At 48.9% G+C, this 26015-nt stretch overlaps 4 protein-coding genes across 13 annotated transcripts in view; 3 read left to right on the top strand and 1 right to left on the bottom strand.

The window, feature by feature from the left end:
* Snx8 (sorting nexin 8) overlaps positions 1 to 4921 on the top strand; it is a 57960-nt gene extending 53039 nt beyond the window's left edge. For all 3 annotated transcript variants that reach the window (XM_023713498.1, XM_004629684.2, XM_023713499.1), the window contains exon 11: positions 3231 to 4921. In XM_023713498.1, the coding sequence (XP_023569266.1) occupies positions 3231 to 3344 (114 nt within the window). In that variant the 3' untranslated portion in view covers positions 3345 to 4921. The remainder of the gene's footprint in view (positions 1 to 3230) is intronic.
* Positions 4922 to 6410: 1489 nt separating this feature from the next.
* Positions 6411 to 16591, bottom strand: Nudt1 (nudix hydrolase 1). 4 transcript variants are annotated; one of them, XM_023713502.1, is made up of 4 exons: positions 16572 to 16591; positions 13721 to 13886; positions 6980 to 7125; positions 6411 to 6734 (listed from the first exon to the last, which is right to left on the bottom strand). In XM_023713502.1, exons 2-4 carry the CDS (start codon positions 13870 to 13872, stop codon positions 6562 to 6564), a joined length of 471 nt encoding a protein of 156 aa, XP_023569270.1. In that variant the 5' UTR covers positions 13873 to 13886; positions 16572 to 16591; the 3' UTR covers positions 6411 to 6561. The 4 variants fall into 4 exon arrangements, with proteins under 4 accessions (XP_023569270.1, XP_023569269.1, XP_023569268.1 ...); XM_023713501.1 differs by having other exon boundaries at positions 16516 to 16585; XM_023713500.1 differs by having other exon boundaries at positions 16486 to 16575.
* A 50-nt stretch (positions 16592 to 16641) lies between these two features.
* On the top strand, positions 16642 to 21324 carry Mrm2 (mitochondrial rRNA methyltransferase 2). Its single transcript, XM_004629682.2, has 3 exons — positions 16642 to 16673; positions 17807 to 18096; positions 20099 to 21324. Exons 1-3 carry the CDS (start codon positions 16666 to 16668, stop codon positions 20539 to 20541), a joined length of 741 nt encoding a protein of 246 aa, XP_004629739.1. The 5' UTR covers positions 16642 to 16665; the 3' UTR covers positions 20542 to 21324.
* Positions 21325 to 22400: 1076 nt separating this feature from the next.
* The window catches only part of Mad1l1 (mitotic arrest deficient 1 like 1), a 356419-nt gene continuing 352804 nt past the window's right edge, over positions 22401 to 26015 (top strand). For 2 of the 5 annotated variants that reach the window (XM_023713538.1, XM_023713535.1), the window contains exons 1-2: positions 22402 to 22451; positions 25285 to 25447. In XM_023713538.1, coding sequence (XP_023569306.1) covers positions 25298 to 25447 — 150 coding nt within the window. In that variant the 5' untranslated portion in view covers positions 22402 to 22451; positions 25285 to 25297. Of the gene's footprint in view, positions 22465 to 25284; positions 25448 to 26015 lie in introns of all 5 variants that reach the window. The other 3 variants (XM_023713536.1, XM_004629681.2, XM_023713537.1) reach the window with 3 other exon arrangements.

Below are 26015 nucleotides of genomic sequence, written 5' to 3'. Positions count from 1 at the left end.
TCTCTCTCTCTCTCTCTCTCTCTCTCTCTCTCTCTCTTTCTTTCTTTCTTTCTTTCTTTCTTTCTTTCTTTCTTTCTTTCTTTGTCAGTCACTCAGTTAATGGAGCTGGGGCCTGAGTGGAGCTTAAAGCATAGTTCTTGTTCAGATCCTCTGGTCTCATGTGACCAGAATGATAATTTCTATTTCTTCTTTTTCTTCTTCTCCTTCTCCTTCTCTATTTGGTACAGGGTCTCACTATGCAGCTTGGACTCATAGTGATCCTCCTGTTGCAGCCTTCCCAGTGCTGGGATTACAGGTGTGCACTACCACACTGGTCTCAGTGGTTGACTCAGCATGTCCCAGGGTGGAGGGCTGTGGTGCTAGAGATCGAACCCCAGTCCTTGCGCTTGCCTAAGCAGGTGCTTAGTCCACTGTGCTATTGTGCTGACTCTGATAACTACTTTTGAAATTGTTCTTATGGTTCTTGGTGGGAGGAACAGAGAGAGCCCAGAAAGGATAGTTTATTCCCTTCCAGGGGGACTGGAGAACTCAGGAGCATTTCTTTGAGAGGAAGGATGCTGAGAGTCAGGTTTCATGGTAGAAGTACAATCAACTGGCTACATTTCTGGGGCCGGCCAAATAGCTCAGTGGATCACCTGGCCTGCTGTGCCATGCCAGCCCCACCCCTGAGGTGTGCTGAGATGGCGAATGAGACTGGGCAATTGAGACTGGGCATGGTGGCATGTGCCCGTAATCCCAGCACTTGGGAGGCTCTAAACAGGATCACTACAAGTCCAATCTATGCATTGAGACCCTATACAGCCTGTACACCCTATCCTACATAAGAAACAAAACAAACTGGCTACATTTCTAGAAACCTGCACTCAGCTTCCTTTGGTCTTAGAGAAGTGATACTGTGAATGGTCCTGAGAAACACTGGGTTTGAGTGACCTAGAGCTGATGACTCCAGGTTACATCTCTGGTTGTTTGCTTATTCCTCTCAGCATGTGTCTGTCCATTTCCAGTCAGCCTAGAATACTTGTGAACTCGGGCAACACTTAAAAAAATGATTGATAGTCAAGCATGGTGGCACTTTCTTGTAATCCTAGCACTCTGAGAGGCTGAGGCAGGAAGACTGTGAAGTTCAAGCGTAACATGGGCAATTTAGACCCTCTTTCAAAATAAAAACATAAGAGCTGGGAATGTAACTCATTGTTGATGCCCTAGGTTCAATCTCCAGTACTGCCAAAACCTTTTTTTTTTCCATTTTGTTTCTCTTTCCTGGCCCTGGTATAATCCCCATGGCTCCTCTTTCTAATGTTTCTTGGGTGGCTGTCTTTCTTTCTAAGTGATCAGAAAAGCCTTTTAACACTGGGAACATGGACACTTCCTAAAAAGATACATCTCTGTGTGGCCACTCCGGCCATTTGAAGCAGGGGAGGAGGCCAGGCTCAAGAGTTCATTCACTTCATTGTCAAGTCCCTTCTACATGAGTATTGCAGTTTCTCCTGACCTCTGCTGTTCAGTTTTCTTATGGAAAAATGGCAAAAAGTATGGCTCTGCCAGTTTCCTGAGGTTGGCCTGGGCATCTGTGACAGGTGCTAAGCACAAGCAGATTCTAGTGTCCCTGTCACATCAGGATACAGAGAGTAAGGCAGTGAGTAGGGTGCTGGCTTCTCTTGCCTTGGCCAAGGCTTGTCCAGAGCCTGGGTGAGATCAGGGGACAGGAAATCACATGAACTCAGATCTGGAGGTCACCAAAACGGTCAGGAGTAATTAGGATCGGCCAGTTAGCTGCCAGCTTAGCCCTGACGAAGAGTGCAGAACTGCCTGAGGGCATCTGTGCCAGGTGTGGAGTTGCACAACCTGCCTCAGTGGGAAAGGGGCTCAGGGAATTGTGCTCAGAGCACACTGCCTGGTGGCAGGAGGGCCATCTCTCAAGGGAGAAGTCACCTCGGCCTGAGGCAGAAGTTCCCATGCTGCTGAAGTTCTCTGTTCACGGTGCCTAGTTTTCACAGCGCCTGCTAAGCCAAAGGACATTTTTCCATTCTGTCATTAACTATCTCCAGATGTCACAGCTTCCATGTATTATAAGCAGTATACTATCCATGGTGAAATACACCGTGATGCCCTGTAGGTTTGCTGGTTGTGGGGGTGACTTCAGGCACAGTTTGGGAAATGCAGGCCCCACTGGGGGCACAGCAACAGACTAGAGTGGGAGCTGTGTTAGCTTTCCTACCCCTGGACGAAATACCTGACATCTGTAACTTAAATGAGGTTTAATTTGTTCACAATTTCTGTGCATGAAACCTCATGACAGAAGGATGTGGCAGAGGAAAGCTGCTTAGTTCACAGAGGCCGGGAGATAGGTGAGAGCCCTAGCACCAGAGAGGAAGGGGCCAGGGACCAGACTAGACTGAGGCCACCCAGCTGCACCCAGTAGTATGCTCCACCAGTCACAGGGCAGATCCTTAACCATCATGGAAGGAGGTATCAGTGAAGGACTGTGTGACTGGTAGCAGGAGGGCTGCATTCCAGCCAGGCATGTTGTCATGAATGGAACATGTCTCTTCATGGCCAGCGTTTCGCTAATCCCGTCTCCCCATACTTGTCATACAAGCCTTTACATCATACCTGGGTCTGTACCCCAGCTTATAGCCAGGCCTCCTCAATGCCTACCCATATTTAAATGTGAAAATGCCTCGTAGGTTGTTAGGTCCTCTGTCCTGTCCTGTCCTGTCTTGTTAAGTTGGTGGATGTGGCCTTGGGCTTGACCTGCTGGGCCAGGTAAAGGGCCAGTTGTGAAGCTGTGGGACACATTGCTGGGAGTGATCCACACTTCTTTCCTTTGAATCCAGAGTTGCTCTACCACTCAGCTATACTTCTAGTCTTATCTAATTTTTAAAAAAAAACTTTAGACAGTCTAATTTGCCCAGGTGAGATTCAACTGTGATCCTTCTGCCTCAGCCTCCCTCAGTGCTGGCAGTCACATTTCTTAAAATTCCGTATTGATCAGGTGATGGCCCTTTGGTCCTACATGTGTGACTGTGGACAAGCCACCTGTGACCCTGGGAGAATGGCCCCCACTGAAGAATGGGATGGGCTGATATATGCTCACTCTCAGGAGCTGTGGTCATGGCCTATGGCAGGGTGGGAAGGTGACTCACTGTGGGCCCTCTGCTGGTCTCCACACCTGTAGCACAAATGTCCCACATAGTCCCTTTCTCACTGGGGGCCTTTCTCTCCTGCAGATGAGCAAGGTGTGGAACGATCTGAAGCCGAAGCTCAGCTGTCTCTTTGCTGGACCCCACAATGCACTGACTCCACCACGGTCCCCTGCAGAGGACAGCCTATGTTCCCACTAGTTCCCAAGGCCACAGCAGAGCTCCCTGTGACTCACTAAAACCTCTTTCCAAATAGTGTGTCCCTGGCTGATTCCCTTCGGATGGCGGCTGCTGCCCTATGGTACCTGGAGGGGCTGAAGCAGAGGAGCTCATACTGTCCAGGTCCTTGGGGACACAGCCAGCTATCTTTACCCCATTCCTGGGTGGGAGGCTGCACCCCTGACCAGCTCTGTGCCTATAGACCCTGTACACCCCCCAGGGGAGAAGTTGGGGTTCTCTGCTAGAGTTGGGGGACAAGGATTGTTCCTGCACTGCAGGTCATGCCTTCAGGTGTGCACAGCAGCCCCTGCCTCCCCACCGTACCCAAACAGTCCAGAGGTGTTCATCTGGAGCAGGGGTCAGCCGTAGAGGCAAGGGCAGGCAGGGCTGTCCTGTGGGCAGGTAGCCATCAGGTGAGGAGACAGCCAGTCTATGATGGGCAAAGTTCAGGCTGTGGACGGGGGCCCCAGACACAAGCAGCTGGGCCACTGCTATGTGCACCAGAACGGAAGGCAAGGCAGGAAGGCGAGCTAATGCAAAAAGTCCCTGAATGTCCAGGGGACATGCTCCAGTAAACATCTGCAAGCCTGGGCTGAGGCTTGCCGCCAGGCCAGGTATCCTGAGCTCCCCTGTGCACGCATGCAAGATCCTAAGGGTCCATGTCTTGAGTGCGATAGGTGTAAAGATCTCTGGGGTGATGGTAAGGAGGCACCTCCTGTCTATCAGAGGCTGGAAGCTATTCCTTTACAACTCTTGGTGGCTACTGTTCGAGGCCAGGGTGTGGGGCACTGAGGTTTGTGAGGTGGGCTGGGGGCAAGTGGGATGCAGGGGGCAGGTGCCGCATAGGAAGAATGCTGACTGGGCCTCAGGGGGGCAGCATCAGTGGAGTAGAGCCTTTGAAACCATTTTCCTTTTTTGGAGACTATAGAGCCCTCCTGCCTGCTTGCCCAGGGCAGGGCATTTCAAGCTGAATAGAGCTGGCTGCCTGTTCTGTGGGGTCAGGTCTAGGTGATGGCTATGTTCATCCCTCCTGTAATGGACACACAGGGTTTTTGTTGGGCCTCAGGTGTTGTCAACCCCTATCCTCAATGGCCAGGGAAAGACTTAGAAGAGGCTCACAGCATTTCTAGTTTTTCCCATCCCATGATTCCTGCCTACTGTGCATTGCCTTTCCCAGGGTAGACGGAGGCCTGGCTGGTTCTGAATCTTGTCCTCACACTGACAGGCCAGAGTCAGGGCCGCCTTGATCTGGCTGATAGCTGTGTGGGACCCACTGGGAGGATGTGGTGGCTATGATTTAATACTGCTCCTATGTGGATGGGCAGATTCTGCCTGTGCCTTCCTGCTACCGGGCTGGCCACAGGGCAGACTGGCCCCCTGTGGTTCAAGGTGGCTCTTGCCCCGGACCTCCCTCTGCCATGTGGCCTTGAGTTGCTGTCCAAACTGTTCCTGGAGCCCTGACTCTAATGCCTTCTGTGCTGCTGCTAGGAAGAGGCCCTGGGGTCAGGAGCATGCATCTCCAGGCAGTGGAGGAATTCCAAAAGACATTCCCAGAATATACATATATGAGTGAGTGAGTGAGTGAGTGAGTGAGTGTGTGTGTCGGCCCTGGGGCCAGGGACATGCATTCCCAGGATGTACTTGTGTGTGTGTGTGATGCTGCGGAGTGAATCAGGGAGAGAATGTGCTAATCAGTGCTTTACCACTGATCTACTCCCCCAGCCGATCTTTCAAAATTTTAGTTTCAGGGAAGATCTTGCTAAATAATCAGACTGCCCTTGAACTTTCTGCCTCAGCCTCCTGAATAGCTGGAATTACATGGGTATGCCACCATGGCTGGCCAAAACAAACTTTATTGTCTAAAGAACTGGCAGAGAACTGGGGTTGAGGGAGTGATATAAGATTGTGTACCTGATGGCCTCTCATAGCAGTGTGACAGGGAGAAGGCAGAAGCAGAAGGGGAGGGCAGTGTGCATGCCCTGCAGTGACTCCTATGCCCCAGGAGTGGGTATGGGAGTTTCCTTCCTTATTGCCTGCCCTGTCCCACCCCTAGTGCTTCAGGCAGGGACCTGCGAGAACTGTGGGCTGCTAGTGCAGCAGCACCCCACGCCTGGGCTGGCAGTGCCTGCTCAGTTTTGACCCTAGGCAGGAAACCTCCTAGCTCCAGAGTGAAGGTCTCATGGTGGCAGGGACCAGGATCCCAACTCCTTGTATTGCTGTCGAGCCTGTGTACCCCACTATGGCCACACCTGGCCTGATAGAAAGATGCTGGGCAACATCCTCATAAGGGATGAGGCCTGGCATGCGGAGTCCTGTTGTCCTGGTGAGGAAGACCAAGGGGTGCTCAGCTGTGGTTTTGCAGATGGCCATGTGGCCAGAGGGAGGTGACTGCCACTAGGAAGTGCAGAGCTTGTCTCTGTCAGGCCCACAAAGCTCTGGTGGTGTGAGGCTGGGTCTGAGGCCATGAAGGAAAAGATTGTTGTGGGCCTGTGTAGGATCCAAAGCTGAAATCGGCACCGTTTCTAGTGTTGAAGGCATTTTTTTTGTGCAGCTCAAGCCAGTGGTTACCTAAGAAGCACTTTGCATGGCTGCGGGAATTAGTTACTGCCACATCTAATAAACTGGAACTGTTTACACACGACCTGCATTCTGTAGTTTTATCCACAAACGCATGAAGTTGTTAAATGTGCCTGAAAGTTGGGTCGTGTTGTAGGTGCTTTGTGGAATGGGTGTTTTCTTCTCCTTTTTAGTGGCCTTCACAGAGAAGGAACAACTTTTCTGTTGGGGGCAGCAAAGGGAACAGAACAAACCTGGGATATGTTAAATCTGGGGCTTGACCCTGAGCCCTTGAGCATGCCTCATCTTCCCCTACTGTGAAAAGGGAAGAATCACAAAAAGGGGGTGGTGGCGAGAGAACCACATGCAGCACTAGGCAGACCTGGTCCTCCTTGTCCTGTTCCATCTCTATCCAGCAGGCCAGGGTCAGCCCAGCACAGCTGGTGGCTTCCTGTGGGCAGGGATGGGTAGGATGTGCCAGTGCCTAGTAAAGACCATTAAAATAAAGCAAAGACCTTTATTTCTTTTTCTGCCCAATCACCTTCGGAAAGAGCAGACATAGCCCTGACTGTGGCATCCTGAGCTCAGCTGGAACAGCCTGTGGCTGCTCAGCAGCCAGACCCAGAAGGGACAGTGGCTCATGCTAGATGTCATCCACTTCATGCAACGAGTAGTCCAAGATGGTGTCCTGGTCTTGGAATTTAAAGTGTCCTCGGAACTTCTTCTTCTGAAGCAGGAGTGGAAACCAGTAGCTGTCATCAGGCCACATGTCACTAAAGGGGATCTGGTCCAGCAGGAACCACTGAGGGCGCATTTCTATATCAAGGAGCATAAAGGTAGCAGGTTTATCACAGATGGAACTGTGCCCTCGGGAGATGACACTGAGCTATCTCTATGGACAGCTGAATCTGACTGTTCTTATTTCACGGAGCATGAAAATGGTTTCCCTGTGCCCCCAGTTGTGAAGCTCAGCCTGTGCCTAGCACTACCATGTGAGATGGCCAGGCAAGAGACCAGGCGACCCTCCCCCACTGGGGTGGTGAACCAGCCCCGAGACTCACCATCACTCTCCCTGGGCGTCCCTTGCACGCTGTCAGTATGGAAGATGTGCACCTGCATTGGCTCAGGGACACCCACAAACTCAAATGTGATGTGGCCCACCTTCTGCAGTGTGTCCACAGTTAGGTCACTCTCCTCCTGCAGCTCCCTGTGAACAGAGACGGACAGAAGACACATCAACTGAAGCACAGTGCCTGCCCATAGGAGTCAGAGACCCCTGACATGGGATATGTGGGTTGAAGATCCCAGGAGGATATCATCTGGAGGATGTTAGCAGGTCCCAACCTGGCCTAACTGTAGAGTTTAAGCTTTAAAAGAAGGCAGTTTTTGGTATATACCTATACCTTTACTACTCAGAGGCACAGGCAGGACGATTGCTGGAGTATAGGAGTTCAAGACTAACCTGGCTAGTCTGGGCAACATGGCTTGACCCTGGCTCAAAAAAACTAAAGGAATTCCGGTCGGAGACTTTGGGCAGGGGCTAAGAGATGGTGAGGAGCTGTGTACCTCTGAAGTCTCTTGAATAAGACCAGGGCAGGAGCTGATTCCTGCTCCTTCAGACTCAGGCCCTGTTCTCTTCTGTGGTGGACACTCAGAGCTTCCTGCCAACTGTTGTATCCTGGAGCCCCCCACACATGATCCAGAGCCTGGGCTCTGTGCTCTGCACCCAAATAATGTCCTTCAGGCCTGCTGCCCTGACTGACAATGCAGGACCAAATCTCATGCCTTGAGGGTCCCTCCTAAAGGAGGGTCTTATTTCTGACTTAGGTTTTGCCATTGAACCAGCTCTTCTGAATATTGATCTGCAGGATACATTTTAGGCATCTCCCTCCACAGTCCCCTCCCTCTTGGGATACCAGCGGCTAGTGGAGCTGTAAGGGATCCTACTCTGGAACAAGCCCTCCTGCTCAATGCAAACAGGACCAGCTTGGCTTGCCTAAGTATCTTGTGCTACTGCTAATTTGTCTTTAAAATTACATGTTCACTGTCGAGAGCTCAAGAAACAACACACCCACAGACCTATCACCCACAGAGGACTATTGGTGTCATTCTAGTAATTTTCCTTTGGGTCTCTCTTCTTTGCACATCCCTTAATGAAGACATGCTGTACCTCAAAATGTTCACTTACTGAGATGTGTGTGGAACAACCCTCCTGCCCAGTCTTACTTGCCTCTCACTGGTTTCTACACGGCTACTTTTTATGAGACAGGATCCTGCTATACAGCTCAGGCAAGCTTTGGGCTCAGTAGCAATCCTCCTGCTTCAGCCTCTCAAGTGTTGGGATTATAGACAAGCAAGACCACTGATGAATCTTATGGTCTTCAGGTCCCCTCCTGCTATAAGGTGCCTTGCTTCAGCCCTCCCCTAGATTAACTTGTGTCTGACCATTTCTGGGTGTACCTAAGAAAAATCTTGCCTAGCTTTCATCTCTTGAGTTATTTTAGGAACAAAACTGTTCCCTTCTGCCTGTAATAAGGCAGGATGGTAATGTTTATATGCAAAGCACTATTTACACATTCGGTTAAATGGTTCTTGACTTGCTCTCTGCTGTGGTATCAGACGCACAGCCCCGAGAAATCGGTACATCCATTGAGATAGTTAATTAAAGTTGGACCTGACCTAAGAAATGAGTTTCACTTAGGGTGGGTGTGCAGCGGCTCCCCAATTAAACATACTGCAAGTGCTCAGCAGGGCCTCCCCCGCGTCTGGCAGCAGGCTGGCAGATCTTGCTTTAAACATCATCCCCTACTGATACAATGTTTTGACTGATTTTGGTTAATCCTCCCCCAGTAAGTGGCAGTGTATGCCATATCAATAATCTCCTCAGTGATGGAACTAAAACTCCATTTCACAGGCTGGGATAATTAGACAGACGAAGACGACCCTGTTACAGTTTTGCTAGAGTGTCTGGCTGAATCTGTGATGCATATGGCATATGGAGAACAGGATGAGCAATAAATTAAGCACAAATAGAGTAGAAAGCACCCTCTGTAGTAGAGGCGGGGGTAGGAAGCTTCAGCATTTGGCATCAGCTTTTCTTGCAACTGGTCTCTGTATTCTTGTTGCTGGTGTGTTACTAGCAGAAAATAATGTTTATACTGTAAACTTAAAACCCACCAGAGGACTGATGCACTTGTCTCACAAACTTTAGGTCGGCCAAGTTCCTGCCTGCCCCTAGACAGAGGTAGCAGGACCCTGTGCACACACTGGCTTCCCAACCATGTGGGAGCAGATAATCATTCAGATCTGCCCTGCTGTTGAGGCATAGTGTGCTCTTCGAGCCTTTGGATGGACAGGGCCGAGCAGTACAGAGACAGGGCCCCTCCATACCAGATTCCTTGGAAGAGGATGCTTTGGGATCTCCTGAGGGCAGCTGTGCTCTTCATCAGATGTGCACATGGGAGGCCAGCTAATCCCCAAGGATTTGGGGTTCCTCAATCAGCCTGTCTGGCTGCAGTACCCTCATCCCTGTGGAATCCCTGCATTTTTCCATCCTGTATTCCCTCTCATCGCCCAGGGGAGGGGCGTGGTGGTCTTGTCAAAGGGTCCCTTACCCTGACCACATCTTGAACTGCACTTTCAGCTGGTGTTCTGCAGGACTTATCATAGCCCCTTGGGAGTCCAAGGACACTAGCCCACGAGGCCAAAGCAAAGTGTGGCCGTGGGTGTTGAGCTTCTGACCTTAGTCCACGGGCAAGGCTGCTGCTCCATGCCTCAGGAGTTTGTGAAGCATGGAAACCAGTCCTGGCCCATGGCTGGGTGCCCAGGGTGGAAAGAAGCTGGGGCAGCAGGGGCAATGGGCAAGTCCTGAGGAATTACAGGTGCACGTGAACTCCCATGACCATGGGATTTTCACAGGAAGGCTGTAGAGATACGGACTATCCATACAGCCCCAGAGTGTAAGCCATTCAGCCATCTGCAGCGAGGTCAGGACAAAGGCTGCTGTGTCCTCAGTCCAGACTCCATATGGCCACTGGCATCTAGTCAGTGCTGCAGAGTCTGCATCCCTTACTCTGCTACCTACTCCCTGTGGAAGGCCTGCCCTCTGCAGGAGCTGGGCATAGTGGAAGGCAAGCAGATGTGGTTTCACTGCATCTGGACGGAGGTGTCAGCACAGGGGAAACATTCTTCAGCACGAGCCAATCAGATATCTATATGAAAACAATCCCTAATCACGGGCCTGCTGTCCTATGTGGAAACTCAATTCTACATGGTTGTGTACCTCCATTTCTGTTCAAGAGACACTTAACAAATAATCTTGGGCTGGTGAGATGGCTTAGTGGTCTAAAGCACCTACTGAGAACAAGCTAAGCAAAGCACAGGGACCGCGGTTCAATCCCCCAGCACCACATGCCAGCCAGCCCCGCCCCCTGGTGGGCTGAGCTGGCCACACACACACACACACACACACACACACACACACACAATAAATAAATATTTAAAAAAAAATTAAAAAAAAAAAAAACCGGGTTTCCATAAAAAAAAAAAAAAAAAATCTTGTTAAGGTTTCAATACGCAGGTAAGTTCAGTAAGTGTCAAGATGTTAACCATATGGAAAAAAATATGAGATTAACATTAATCTGTGTATTAAAATGTCAATAATTGGGGCTGGGGAGATGGCTCAGAATAAGTGCTTGCCTGGCAAGCGCAAGGGTCTGAGTTCAATCCCTGGTTATGCAAAAAGAAAAAAAAAAAAAAACATGGAGAATTAAAAGGAAAGCCACAGAGTGGAAAGTCTTCGCAATGTATCAAATCATATCTAAAATGCACAAAGGACCACAGTTTGGTAGGGAAAAGGTACTGGGTTAAAAAGGCAGAAAGTGAGTGGCCAGTGCACAACCATGCCTGTGCTGGGTTGCAGACATCCAGCTTCCAGCTTCCCCACTCTTTCATCAGGGCAAACATGCTCCAAGCACAAAGATAGAAACCCCTACTTGCTCCTGAGGATTCAGGAGAACCAGGATGCAGACCCCGTGGGGGGAGCTCAAATGAGCACTCCTGCTTTGCAAACAGCCTGGCAGCATCCCCTACAGCCCACAGCAACTGCGGTCTCCCCCCCCCCCCCCCCGCCCCAGGTGTAGACTCAACACAGGATTTCAGAGTCACTCACCCTCCACCAGCCACAAACTAGCAATATACCAGATGCCCATAGCTGAGTGGATGGATGTGCTATGTCTCGTGCTGAAGTCTTACAGCAAGGAGGAGTGGACATGGCCATGTACACATGTAACACTGGGACGAGGCCACACAGGGTCCCTCAGCAAACACCACATACCTGACACTTCAGGCCAGGCCCAAGTCCTCAGTTGTGGCAGTGAGACCAAGGCCACCTGTGCTGTTATTAGATGTGCATGTTGATTAGATGGGAACTCCTTAAAATTCACAGCAGAGGGCAACTTTGTACACATGTTACACTGCAGGAAAAATCTGACATGAACGGGAGTTCTGGTCTCAGAGTGCTTCTGGGAAGAAAGTGTGAAGGCCGAGGTGGGTCATGCCAGGAGAGAAGATGGGAAGAATGGGTGTACAACAGCCCTAGGGAGCAGGACAGAGTGGAGGGCTCCACAAATCTAATACCTAACCATGGCCCTGGTAGGACTCAGTGAATAACAGGTGGTGATTTCTTGACAGGGGGTATGAGGAATTGAAGTTTAGGGCCTTGTGTTTGCAAGGCCAGTGCTGTGCTGCTGAGCTACATCCCTGGCTCCAGGTGATCATTTTAAGAGCACTGGAACCTGTTAAAGTGTTTCACATGAATGTGTGCAAATGCTGGGGTGGAAAATGGGGAGGGGTGGATAGGGACCCAGACAGTGTGGCACAGGCCTGTCAGCCAGGTAGGGCATGGGCTGCAGAGCAGATGCAGGAGAAAGAGTCCAGTGAGGGACTGCTGCACCTGCCCAGGTGAGCGGGTGATCTGGAAATGGTAGTGGAGGAAGCAGAGCCTGGATGGACGCAGGTTCCTTCTGAGGCGAAGGCTTGCCTTTTGCACCATACCTATCGCCTTTCCTACTTCATAAGTCGCCAGAGGAAGAACTACTGTTCTGCTTAACTGTGAGAGTATGGAGTAATGGCTTCTTGTGTTTATTTCAATCCCAAAATGAGTGATAGTTACGAGACCAGGAGGACGTAGTTGAGACCCTGAGACAGTTCATAAGCAAACACCTCAAGGATGCTGAGGGGAACCTGTGAGTTACACTTGTCACCAGCAAGACAGGCAGCTGGCACGGAGCCAGCTGGTCCAGGCCACTCAGCCTCCCTATTGACCCTCAATTGCTTGTTTCCACTTCTCTACAGAGCCCCTGTGCTGCTGTGAAGGCCATGCCTCTGTCAGGACCCTGGAGAGATCCCCCTGTGCCCAATTCTCCACCCTGTCCTGGACACCCAAACTTCTGGGTGTGGGCAGACCTCCTTGCTGTTTATCTCTCCTGACCGAGGAAGCCCTGTACAGGGGGGCTATGACCTGGTCTTCTCTATGTCCCTCAGTGCAACAGAGTACAGGGCTCCACAAATTCATGACCTAACCATAATGCTGGCAGAAGATGGGAAACCAGGCCTTGGGCCAATGTCCATGTCCACTTTCACTTCTGAACACACCCCAGCAGACGAAAATATGGGTGCCTACTTACTAGATGTGTCTTTCCCCACGCTGTGCAGAGCTCTTCTTATTGAGGCCTGCGATTCTGTTATATCCTATGAAATTAATGAGCAAGTAAAAAAGAATGAGAGATGCCCCTTCCATGTAATAAGGGATTATTTTATCTGCACACGAACCCTTAAGTATGCACTAGAGGATAAGACCACTGGAAGATGAGACATAGTTTTACTGTGAGTTGAAATTAAAAAACAAAACGAAACAAAACCCCAAAAAACAGCCTCTAGGTTGTAGGGTCCTTTCTTCCCTCCTCCCCAAGAGCCTCTCTCTGTATCTGGGGTTTTATTCTCCTTCAGGGAAAGTGGCTTTAAGGTTGACATAACCAGAACAACAATAACAAGAACTATTTTTGTGCAGGGCTTTGCAGTGCTTACACTGACAACCTCATTTATCCCTACGAGCTTGTGAGAGAGAGGTTGATGTCTGGAGGACAGTGTGATCTTGGGCAAGCTGTCTAACCGTTCTTGGTTTCAGCTCTTTCCCATAGGGAGCAGGTTGTAGCATTGAGACTGTGTGTGCAGAAGGCTTATATAAGTTGATCATGAGCTCCCCAAAAAGTGAGGAAACCAAATTGCTGATGACCCCTGTAGCTACATAACAAAGCCAGCACTGTGTGACTGAAACCACAGTGCTCTACCTGTCCTGGACACAGCCACCACTGCACAGGAGCAGCTAACATGTTCCGTACATATAGGCAGGCAGGTCCCAGTCCTCAGCATGCATTTCTTTGTTTATTATCACAACACTCCTAAGAGGTTGCCAAAGGTTATTATTCCCCTTTGCAGATGAAGATACAGAGGCTCATCCAGATGTGGAACATCCCAGTAATACTAGTATTTTTGGGAGGCTGAGGCAGGAAGATGGAAAGCTCAAGGGCGTCCTGGACAAACCGGTAACTTAGATCCTATCTCAAAATATAAACAAGTGATTCAAAAAGGGTTGGGGCTGGTGTGGGGAAGAAACAAAAAGAGGCTCAAGGGTTCAGTACATGTTCCAAATCACACAGCTCTAGGTGGTCACGTTTGGATGTGGCCCTACACCCATCCTCATCCCCTACCAGGCGGGCTGTGAACCGGAGCTCACACCTTACCTCTTGGCCCCATCCTCAATGGTCTCTCCTTCTTGCACCTTGCCCCCGAAGCCGTTCCAGCGGCCAGCCCCGAAACCCCGCTTCTTCATCCCCAGCAGCACGCGCTGAGGCTGCACTACTAGCACCAAGGTATAGATGTTGGAAGCTCCCATGGCTCTTTGGGATTCTGTGAGCAAGAGGGCAGAGTCAGCCTAAAGGGGAGCATAAGCAGATGTATGTACAGCATGTGTTTGAGCTGGTGGCCTGGTGGGAAGAAGATGCACCCTGGGAGGTAGAAATTACCTAGTGGTAATTTCCCAGGTCTGTGATGCAGGGCTTAGTTCAAACATGACCTTGAATCAATTCTGTTCTGGGCCAGACAAGTCTCCCCTCAGCACTTAATAGAAGCAGTGCCACACCTGGTTCAGCAGAACAGTCTCAACTTCTTTTCCCACTCACTGATACTCTTGGCTATAGGACTACATAACCCTCCCAAGGCTGATGTGTTGCTCCTATATCTACCCTGGGAACCCCAACCTGTATGCACAAGCAGGGTAGGCTGGCCCCATGGAGAGCCATGCAGTTTACCCAGTGGTTCTTGTCAGAGGGGCTCCTTCCAGCCTACTGGGACCTGGCTCTCTGCAGTAACAGACCTCCAGAGTTTCAGGAAGTGCCATGCTCCAGACAGGGCGGGTCTACTTTCCCATAACAGGAAGGCCTGTCTCACTCTGCTATTAGTATTGTTGGGTCCTTCCTGCTCCCACATGTGTATGGTCCAAAGAAAGATATTGTGTGTGTGTGTGTATGTGTGTGTTTGCACGTGTGCACAGTGCCTCTGCCAGGCCCTGCTAGAGGAAGGATCCACCAGGACCAGGGTACGGCCTAGGGAAACATACCAGTCCAGAGCAGGGTTCTGAACCTGCGATCCTTCTGGCTAGTTACAGGTCTAAGAAAAGGGATCTGAAGCTGAGGCCTGTACTGAGATTGTCAGCAGGGGACAACTCTGTGGGTTGGGGCTGGGCTTCTCATGAGGCTTTTATCTGTTCTGTCAGTGATTTGCCTGTACCTGAGGCCCTGACTTCCTAAGTAACTCTGATGTTGTTACTGTTAGCAAAGTATCAGCTTTTCTTTATTAAGCACTGACTACATATAGGTGATTCTCTGTATTTCTAAGACTGTGGTTCCAGGGACCCCTCATGAGCTGAGGATGCTCTTGTTATTAGGCAGATAGACCTGAGCATGCCTGAGGGATAGGGGTGGCATGGTGTCCAAAATAGCATACATCACCGGATAATTAAAATAATCCTTAAATGCATAATGCATTTAGGGTAATTTGTTAGGTCTCCAACCTAAAGCTGGCCTACAGAGTAAAATGCCATTGTAAGGTTGCACACTGTGCATATTCCTTCTGATACCTGGCCACCTGGCCATCTAACTCTGTAAGAATGCATGCTGCATTGCTGGCGGTCACAGCCTACAGTGCAGTTAGCAGGAAGGGAAATGTTCTTTAAAGAACTTCCTGTCTTGGGCTAGGACCTGGTTTAAATGAACTATTTTTTCTAAGTATCTTATATGCTTAAAGCCCCTGAAGAAACACAGGAAGAAATTTTGTAATTTCTAAGTAAAACTGTGAGGAGCATCTAGATTACTCTAGTTCCCTAGATACCAAGAGTAACTCTTGGGTCCATAAAATATATATCCAAACTCCCATTCAGAGCAGATGTCTTCCTGGGACTGCCTTCCTTCTTGCCAGAAGGTATAATTATGTCTTTATGTACTTTACAATAAATCCTATTTATCTGCTTGGCCGACAAGTCTTGTCAGCACAAGGAACTGAGGACCAAGGAAGTAGATTAGTTCCTCAAGGTACCAGGATCCTGCTTTCTAGTAATGATGTCTCTTAAGTAACATTGTGTAATATCTGTACATAACCTATGCACAACCTCTTGTATACTTTAAATATCTTCTAAGTGATTTATCCCTTATATAATGTAAATGTAATGTAAACAGTTATAGTGTATCATGTAAAGAAGGAGGAAAATGTGTCCTTATAGATAAACTAGTTTTCTGATTTTTTTTTTTTTTTCCTTTCTGAGACAGGGTCTGGCTATGCAGTTGAGGCTGGCCTTCAGCTCACTTTGTAACGCAGACTGGCCTCGAGCTCGCAATGATCCGCTGGGCTTACAGGCTTGCGCTACCACGCCTAGCTAAATTTCCTTATATATTGGTCAAATTGATGCTGAACCCAAGCACACAGGGGGCCAATTACTTTCAAGTTATCCTCCACAACAGACACACTGACAGGAGTAAAGGTTTACTTTCCCGTTTTCTGAGAAGACTGCAGCTCAGAATCTGAGTTTGACCCCTGGTCGCAAAGGCAGGGCCAGTAACTAAACCTGGGTGTACAGGACGCCAAAGTCTTCTATGCCTACGGATCCTGAGTAAATCGGAAGGCCCTCTAGGAAGTCCCTCCGGCTAGGTGCAGGCAACCCTGCTTCTTAACCAAATAGCCTGGTAAATAAAGGCTGCTAGCAGAGATGGAGGCAATGCAAGTGTGTACCAGCGCTCAGCCAGGCAAGCAGCGGACGCTCGGTAAGTGCTGGGTCCCCGACGCCGCTGTGCGCCTCCCCTGCCCCCGCCCGGGCCTCTGGTCCAGTTCGCCCTGACCACTGGACCCTGTTACCGTTTCCCCGGTACTCCTCCAACCTTCACGCCTTGGCACGCTATTCGGGTCTCCCTCCAATCCCATCTACCTTCTCTGGACCTCGCCCGGTCTCTTCGGGTACCTCTTGGTCTCGCCACACGGCCCGGCTCACCCAGAGCAGCGTCGGCTGCCCCAGTCTCGGCACAAACGTCCGGGCACCGCTCTCACCCGCGCGCTGCTTCCGGGTCTGGAAGGGGCGGGCCTTGAGCCGGAAGTGAGACCGAGATTTCCGGTGGGGTACGGAGGCCCGGAGTGTGCGCTCATGGCGGGGTGAGTGGGGGCGCTTTGTGCCCGCTTGCTTGCGACTGAGCGGGCGAGGTTCAGTTCCCCAGTTTCCTCCTCCAAAGCGGCAGTGCTAGCCCACTGTGACCCGGGACGTGGAACTGAGCAATGGGTCCCGACAGCTCCCCTCAGAGTTCACAGGGCATGTGGAGAGGGGTAACGGAGGCTCAACTCTGACTTGGTGTTTTCTTGTACTCTTATAGAACACAGTGAACATTTCTTTCTCACTCTCTTTTCCTTGGTTTGAGAGGTCGCGCTATGCAGTTCAGGCTGTGTTGAACTCCCTCTGTAGCCCAGGCTGGCTTGAGCTTTTGTGAATTCTCCTGCCTCACGTTCCTTAAGTGCTGGGATTCCATACTTGCACCGCCACGTCCAGCATAGTGAGAATTTATGCCAGAGGAGCAAGGATTATTCTTTTCATTAATGTTATCAGTACTATTATCCAGCGCTGGGAAAGTGTTGGTTGGTTATTATAAGTGAGATGACGATCAGTGATGTTTGAGTTTTTCTTCTGAAGAAACCCTTCAGCCGAGAAAAAGCCCTTCCCTCTTCAGGATGCAGAAACCTTTCTGTAGGATGTCAGCTGGCTTGACTGCGGTGATGAAGCACGGTGGGCCAGGCTCCTTAAACACAGATATGTGTTCAAGCCTCACATTCTGGAGCCTTGAAGGCACAGATCAGGGTATGGGCAGGGCTGGTCCCTCTTGAGGTCTCTCTCCTTGGCTTGTGGATGCCATCTTGTGTCTTCACCTGGCCATCCTTCTGTGTCTGTGTCCTAATCTTGGGACACAAGCTGGATTGGATTAGGGTCCACGCCAGTGACCATAATTTACCTTATTTATCTGCTTGAATCCCTCAACTTTTTTTTTTTAATTTTACATTTTTATTTATTTTTAATTTTTTTTCATAATTTTATTTCCTCAACTCTTAACTATAGCATTATTTCTGGGAAAGGTGAGTTTGAAAGGGATGAGGTTCAGCAGGTTGTTGTCAGATTGCCTCCTCTCTTTGGGCTTCAGTGCTCTATCTCTAAAAATGAGTGGGTTGAGATAGAGACCCCTCATGCTGTGCCTTCCTCATCAATGTGATGCCAGCCTGCTTGTCCCCTTGTCTCCCACTAGCACCTGGAAACTGCTGTGCGCTTCCTTATGGCGTAAGAGGTTCCACACTGCTGCAGGGCACTACAAGGGCCGGACAGGCGCCGAGCACCTGTGGCTGATGCGTCATCTGAAGGACCCCTATGTGAAGGCTGCCAAGGTGGAGTGTTACCGCTGTCGGAGTGCCTTTAAGCTCCTGGAGATCAACAAGAAGCATGGGATTCTGCGACCGGGCCTCAGGGTGTTGGACTGTGGGGCAGCTCCTGGGGCTTGGAGTCAGGTGGCAGTGCCGAGGGTCAATGCCACAGGCACAGGTGGGGCCTCCATGCTACTGTCCGTGCCTTCTGAGAGCCTTGAGGCTGAGGGGATGCTAGCGAGCTGCGCTTTCTTGGGAACATGGAGCAGTTGAGTCACTCTCAGAGATATCTACTTCTGAAGTGATAGATTAGGAGTAATCATAAAATCAGGAAGCTGACTGTTGCAACATAAAAGATAAGGATTGTACTTCTGACTTTGTGATAGGAGCTTGCCAAGTGTGCACAAGGCCCTGGCTTTGATCCCCAGCTCCACATAGTCACAGACATAATTAGGCAAATGAAAAGTACAGTGTTGCTGGGCATAGTGGTGTAAGCCTGTAATTCCAACACTTGGGAGGCTGAGGCAGGAAGATCACTACAAGTTTGTGACCAGCCTTGGCTACATCGTGAGATCTTGTCTGAAAGGGGGAAGAAAAGTCAAATCACACCACCCAGTATAGTACTAATATGTTGCTGTGTATCCTTCCAGTTTGTTTTTTCATGTATATTTACTTTTCCAGCTAGTTTGGTCCTAACAGAATACCTTTTTCCCTTGATGATATGTATCCACATCATTCCATGACAGCATAGCTGAGTCAACCCTGGAAGCTTCCTAGTTCTTGATGTCCTAGGGTCTCATAGTGGGCCTGTTGAGGCTGCTGTCTTGAAAGGCTTCTTGGCCTGGACGCTGGATTTTCCACTATGGGTCAAACCAACTTTTGTGTTTTATATTTTATAATTTAAACAAGGTATTCTATCCTATGTGATATAGTGCCCTTGATTAAGAAAGAGATGGCATATGCCTTTAATCCCAGCACTCTGTGAGGTTGAGGTAGGACGTTGGAAAGTTTGAGTCTAGCTTGGGCAACTTGGCAATTAGAGAGCTTCCTACTAATTGATTATAGTGGTGCTGATTCTTGTAATTACTCTTCAGAAGTAGGAAAATATCCCAGTATAGCTTCTAGGAAGAAGTGACAGAACCCAAGAACACATGGGTAATCTTATGGTCAAGAAAAATGAGATGAGAGGTGTTCTACTTTTCTGGGCTGAAAATTGAGGATTTTCACTTGTGAAAAGTGAAGTGTTAAAAATCTTTTTTTTTTTTTTTTCTCCTAGAAGTAAAATAAATCTTTTTTCTTTGAACAGCTTATTTTTGAGGGTCAGGTACTTAGCACCAAGAACCTTTACACTGAGCTACATTCCCAATTTCTCTTTACATTTTTCGTTTTGAGATAGTTTTGCTAAGTTATAGAGGCTGGGCTGGAACTTGGGATCCTCTTGCCTCAGCCTCCCAAAGGGACTACAATATTACATGCCTAGGCTCCAGGTGGCCTTTTGATTAAACAATTTGGAAACGTGACAGTGTCCTGAACTTGGCAAACCTGAGGCTTGAGCTGACCATCAGAGCTGAAGTACTCCTCATGTAGGGACTGACAGGCACTGGGAAAGGCCAGCTTTGAGTGGGTGTATTTTGAGAGCAGTTATATGCAGGAAGTCTTCTTTCAAAGTTAGTTGAAGCTGGCATCCTTTTTTATTTTATAACTTTTCCCATAAATATGGGCAAGGTATCAGTTTTTGTGTTTCACTTCTTTTACTGCACATTTCCCTTCTCTGGATTTCTCAGTTTCTACATTGAAAAGAATTGGATTAAGCTGGAGGATAATAGATGTATGGATTTAATCCAGAGGTGCTTTATATCTCAGAGAGTCACTTTCTGTTTTGCTTTTATGCAAAAGACTGCCCAGAAGACTCCACAGAGAGGGAACCTCAGGTAACAAAATAACAACAGTGGCCCAGCTCACCTGCCATTCAGGATGACTAGAATAACAGCTTCCTTTTTGGACCTCAGTGTCCTCAGCTGATTGCCTCATCATAAGACGTTTAGGTGGCAGGAAAAGGCCTCAGGCATGCATAGTTGTACATTATCTGTCTTCCTCAGTGCTGACATCTGATTTCATCAGTTTGTGGTACAATGTTGTGGGAATATTTAGGATATAAACATTGATTGTTTCTTCCATAGATCCCGGCTCTCCTGTTGGCTTTGTGCTTGGGGTGGATCTTCTTCACATCCACCCTCTTGAAGGAGCAACTTTTCTGTGCCCTACTGATGTGACTGACCCTAGAACTTCCCAGAGAATCATGGAACTGCTACCTGGTGGGAAGGCAGATGTGATTCTCAGTGACATGGCACCCAATGCTACAGGGATCCGGGACCTTGATCACGACAGGCTCATCAGCATGTGTCTGACCCTTCTAGACATGGCTTCAGACATCCTGCATCCTGGGGGAACAGTGCTTTGTAAAACCTGGGCTGGAAGTCAGAGCCATCGGTTACAGAAGAGACTGGCTGAGGAATTCCAGAACACGAGGACTATAAAACCTGAGGCCAGCAGGAAAGAGTCAGCGGAGGTCTACTTCCTGGCCACCCAGTACCGCAGAACAAAGGGCTCTGTGAAGCACTGAAGTTTCTGGCCATTCTTTTAGATCTTCTATCCTGATTCCCTGTTACTCTCATGGGTGCTAGGTCCTTTTGAACTGAGAGTAGAGTTTGAGTTCTGAGGAGTGGCAGGGATCAGAGCTCAGTTGAAGAGATGAGCAGGACCATGGGGAGCCAGTTTGGTTTTCAGAATGGAAAAGATAGGACAGAATACATCTACAGGCGACGAAAGATAAAACACCAGCCTTCTATATGATTTCTGAGGAGAAACTTAGGTAGAGACTGAAGGATGTAAAGAGGCAGATGGAAGAGAAGATTATAATAGGTAGTGATACATATACACACATAGGCCTTTATGTAGCTCCCCAGCTGATAGATCAGTGATGGTAAGCCGTCTAGAACTTTCAATGATAGAAACAACACACTGTGACACACATAAACATAGGTTTGCCACCACTGTCAAAAGTTAGCATGTTACAGAGGAACAGTGTACGTCTCTTGCTTTCAGAACATAATGCATAGGTTTCCAGTTATTGTGGCTAAACAGCTTAAAGTAGAAAACCCTGCAGTTTTCATCTAGGAATTAATAGCTCTCTCTGGTGAATAATCTAGAAATAATTCTCCAGCATTGAGAGTTCCCAGAGCTTTTAGCGGACATTTGGTATGAATTCATGTACAATGGGTGTGTGTGTGTGTGTGTGTGTGTGTGTGTGTGTACATGTGCATGCATTCGCGCACACATGCTTTGATTTGCTGAGAATATGTATTGCTGTGATACTGCAGTCTTCCATGACCATAAAGGTAATTTCCAAAATAAGCAGTTATGTGATATGTTCATTTATTTTTGTTCACTCTTGCAGGAACTCAAAGCTTTATGAAAGAATATAGATTGTATTACATCAGAGAGGATTGCATTTAAGGTTTATTTACTTAAATGGACTGGTTTCTTGAAAGCCACTTCCTGGAGGTGCTTTCATCCCTGAGGAGTCTTGGCTGGATGGATTTCGCACTGACAACCAGTGGGAAAGACAGGATACCCAGAGATAGCTGCTGGGGTCCTAGCAAATGATTAATCCCTAAATGGGTCAAATATTTTTACTTCCTATTTAGTTTTGGGTTGTGGTGAGGGAGTTAAGCCCAGTCTCCAGCCGTGTCTTCCAGCCCATTTTTCCCCCTTCCCATTTCAGGGGCATGCAAATTTCATATTATCCTCTCATCTTTGGAAAAAACTGAAAACAAGGTAGACTCTAAGCCTGGGCTGGATGGTGGAAAGAGGCAAATCACAGAAAAATCACTGTTCTGGTGAAATGCCCTACTGTCAAGTGCGGAAAATGTTTGCACAACTGGTGACCTGATCTTTGCTACATTCATTGTGACTCAGGCAGGCAAAGGCCCCGCGGTGTACTCCGATGACTTGGAGAGCACCAGGAAAGTAAATTATAACGTTATATTCAAATAGATGCTAGTAAGACTTTTTTTTTTTTTTTTTTTTTTTTTTTTTTGCCAGAGATCGAACTCAGGATCTTGTGCTCGCCAAGCAGGCGCTTATGCCACTGGTAAGGTTTTTGAGAAGCATCAAGTGTGAAGGGAAATTTGTCCCTAGGAGGCCACTGTGGGGTGGTGCAATTACACACATTAGGGCGCGAGCCAGGCGGAGGTCTTGGTGGAAGTGCGTCCCTTGGCGCGGCAGTGGGAGCCAACTGTGCTGTGATTCGGCCTTTGGTTTCTCGTCCTTTCCCTGGGGCTTTCCTGGAGCAGTTGGCTCGAGCTACAGACGCTGCAACTGCAGACTACTACTGGCGCTAGGTGGACTCGATTCTTGTCGGCTTGCATTGATTCTCGCGAGAGTGCTGCTGCGACTCTCGCGATAAGTGAATGCGGGCGGAGCGGAGGGAGATCCAAGCGGCGGCAGCGGCAACAGCTATCAGGCAGAGAGGTGAGCAGCTAAGGTCCGGAAGCGCGGTCGCGGGAGCGGAGTCCCGAGGGCGGCGTGCAGGGGCAGCCCCCTTCGCCTGTCCTCGCGTTCTGGTGACCGCGCGACGGGTTCGCACTGTCTGGAGTTCGTGCCTCGCCCCTCGCCTCTGCGGTCCTGGCTGGGTTCTGCGAGGCCCTGGGGACCCCTGACCTGTGTTCGCCCTGTTTTAGACGAGGTCCCTACCCCTTGTCCTGACAAGTGTCTGCACGAGGACATTCTGGAGACTCCTAACTTGACCTTGCCCCCTCTTAGGCATGGTCTCCATCCTTTTTTTCCTGACCAGGGCTTGTATAGGGACACCTGAAGACTCCTGACCTGACCTTGCCTCCTCTAGGCATGGTCCGGCAGCGCTCCTCCTGGGCTAGGTCTGTCTGGTCCTCATCCTGAAGACTCTTTGACTTGTTCTCGTGCCGTCCGGGCACAGTCCCATTCCTAGTGTGCACTGTCCCCACTCCTTTCCTCCTGGCTGAGGTCTGCATGGTTCTCACTCTGGAGACCTCAGACTTGTCCTTGTCCCCTCGGGTACAGCCCCCAACCCAGTACCTGCTGACTGAGGTGTGCGTGGTGCCTTACCGTGGAGACCTCCTGACCTGTCTAAGGCTCTCTCGTCATTCCTACTTCTGGTGGGGGTCTGTAAGGCTCCCCAGTTTTGAGACTTCCTTGGTCTGCCTTGGCTACTAGTAGTAGTTTGAAGCTCCCTGTCTCTGTGGCAGAAGCCTGAATTGAATGGGTGAATCCAACTAGTGTTTGGTGGAGTGGAAGAGGTCGCTGTCCAAGAGTGACTGCTTGTCCCCCTGCCTCCTTGAGCTGGCCAGGGCTGCTTGTACGGGCTGTTGCTTCTGTTTTCAGGGAAGCAACTGTGTTGAGAAAGCCACTGCTGAGGTTTGTAGAGGTTGTATGCGTTTGGATGGGGCAAACTCACCAGCAGACTGGCTGGGATAGAAGTGGTCGGATTCGTGGTCACTCTTTTGGTTTCTACAATCATCGTTTCTTTTTTGAAACAGTCTTAGTATGCAGTTCAAGATGACCTTGAAATCTTAGTGACTGCCTCCGTCTCCTAGATGCTGGGGTTACAGAAATGTGCCACCATAGCCACCTTCTTGTGAGGACCTTAGGGCAGTATGCTCCTGACTTTCAGCTGACAAATTCTCCAGAGCAGTTGAGGTTTTGTGGCCTCCTGGCTGGAAGATTTGAGTCTTCATATAGAATGTAGTTTCAGCCAGTGCTTTATGGTATGCCTGTGGGACATCCAGGTTCTAGGAAGTTGAAAATGTAGTATTCTTTTCCTCTTTCTACCTTTTTTTCTTTCTTTCTTTCTTTCTTTTTGTTTTTTCTTTTTTTGCTGTTCTGGAGATTGAAAACAGGGTTTTGCATATACTAGGCAAGTGCTATAACCTGGAGCTGGGCACCCTAGCTCATGCGTGCAGTGCTTTTTTCTGTTCTCAGAGGATGTGATCTGGAGTGAGGGTTGTAAAGTGTGGTCCTGGTCTGGACTTGGCAATAGGAGGATTTGGGCTTGGAATGTAGAACCCAGCTGCATCCCACCGTGCAGGCCTGGTCTGGGAAAGCCTGTCTGCTTCCTTCTCATCCACTTTCACTGTTTGATGTATATGAGAGAGTGCTTGCCAAGGCTCTTGTTAAATAGGAAACTCAGAAGAGGCAAGCAAAGATTCTTAACTTTTTTTTTTTTTTTTTCTTCAAGATAGGAGCTTGTTCTGTTGCCCAGGCTGATCTTGAATTCAAGATGGTCCTGCCTCAGCATCTGTTAGCTAGGATTACAGGCATGTGCTAGCTGCCAGCTCACTTTTTTCTTCTTTGAGGAGTTTTTCATTTTTTTTTTTTTAAGGGAAATCAGTGTGTTACCTGAACGAAAGCAGCTAGAATTGCCCCTTCATAAGGGCAGAAAGTATATAGGTTGGAGAACATGATTTTTGGCTTTAAATATACATGGGACATTTCACTCTTTGTGGGACTCTGTGTGTGAGTGTGTGTGTATGTGTGTGTGACTGTAATAAGCACAGGTGTTGGGGATGCAAAGATGTCTGTAGCTGCTGGCTGCAGATCTTCAATATATGGGCTTGTGGGATCCAGGCCACCTTTAGAGCCACTAAGACCCAATTTGGGTCTCTTCTGTACCTTTCTGAAGTGTTTTGCACCTTCTGTATAATCTGTATTCTAGTGTAAAGATCGAGCTGCTTTTGGGAGTGTACTGGCAGAGTGCTGGTGAAACCATGTACCCGTGACTGTCCCACCTGCCATTTCAAATTTCAGGACATTGACTGTGGTCCTCTCAGCAGCTTTGCAAAGTGGGCTATTCCTGAGGCTTATTTTCATTTGGGAAAACTGAGGATCAGGAAGTGTGGGTGTTAGGTAAATAGTTAGGTGGATATTTCTCTCTGGTGCCTGGCTGGAAGGAGTGGTGACTTACTGACACTGTAATCACAATTGACATTTCTTTGGCCCTTAACACCCTTGTGACACTGGTGTAGGTTTTGTTTCTTGTTCATTTCCAGATGTCCCTGGGGTGCTAAGTACCCCTTAAGGGAGCTGCCTATACCTCTAGGTTGTGTCAGGCCAGCACTGACACTGACAGTGGCCAAAGATTGGTGGCATGCTTTTATGCATTATTTTCTGTCTCATAAATTGGCAGTGTGGGCTCCCAGACAACTCTGAAGAGCATGGTTATGGGCTCTGGGAAGGTGTTAAGAGGGAGTGGGGTATGTAGAGGCACTGTAGATGGTGGCACCTGATGGCAAGTTGGGATGCTGATTCTGACCCTTCTTTTGTCTCCTAGGAAGAAGGCAGCCATGGAAGATCTAGGGGAGAACACCACTGTCTTGTCCACCCTGAGGTCCTTAAACAACTTCATTTCCCAGCGAGTGGAGGGAGGGTCTGGCCTGGACACATCCACATCTGCCCCAAGTTCTCTGCAGATGCAGTACCAGCAGAGTGTGCAGGTGAGTGGTGGTGCTGGGTTGGGTGGTCTCAGGCTCAGGCAGCGCCTGTTCAGGTTCCTCGGAGGAGTTGAAGCAAGTCAGTATTAGCTTATCCTGCAGGTCAGCCAGCTGTCATCCAGATCTCATTATGGGCATTCATCATTTTGGGGTGATAACCTGGAGTCCTGCCTTTGGGAAAGGCTTGCTTGCTTAGCTTTCCATACTGTGGTAGTCACAGTATGCTCACACTAAAGGACTTATGGACACTAATGACAGGGTCTGAAAATTTCTTCACTTGATTGAGGATAAAACTCGAACTCCTTGGGAACACGAGCACCAAAATTGTCCATCCAGGACACTGTCCATTTGAAGATGTGACAGGGAGACAGGGAGATATAGGTGCCCAGACACCGAGTGGTGCAACTAGGTTTGTCACCTTTTTAGTTCATGGAGAGCTTATATACAGATCTTGGAATGATTTTTGCAGTTAAAATTATAGCTGATTGGGCTGGGGAGATGGTTCAGTGGGATAAGCACTTCCCTGGCAAGCACAAGGGCCTGGGTTCAATCCCTGGTTCCACAAAAAAAA

Source organism: Octodon degus, unplaced genomic scaffold, assembly GCF_000260255.1.
Source record: "Octodon degus isolate 3935 unplaced genomic scaffold, OctDeg1.0 scaffold00031, whole genome shotgun sequence".
Classification (NCBI taxonomy): domain Eukaryota; kingdom Metazoa; phylum Chordata; class Mammalia; order Rodentia; family Octodontidae; genus Octodon; species Octodon degus.
Note: the sequence above shows the minus strand (reverse complement) of the source record. Positions and strands in the feature narration are given on the sequence as shown.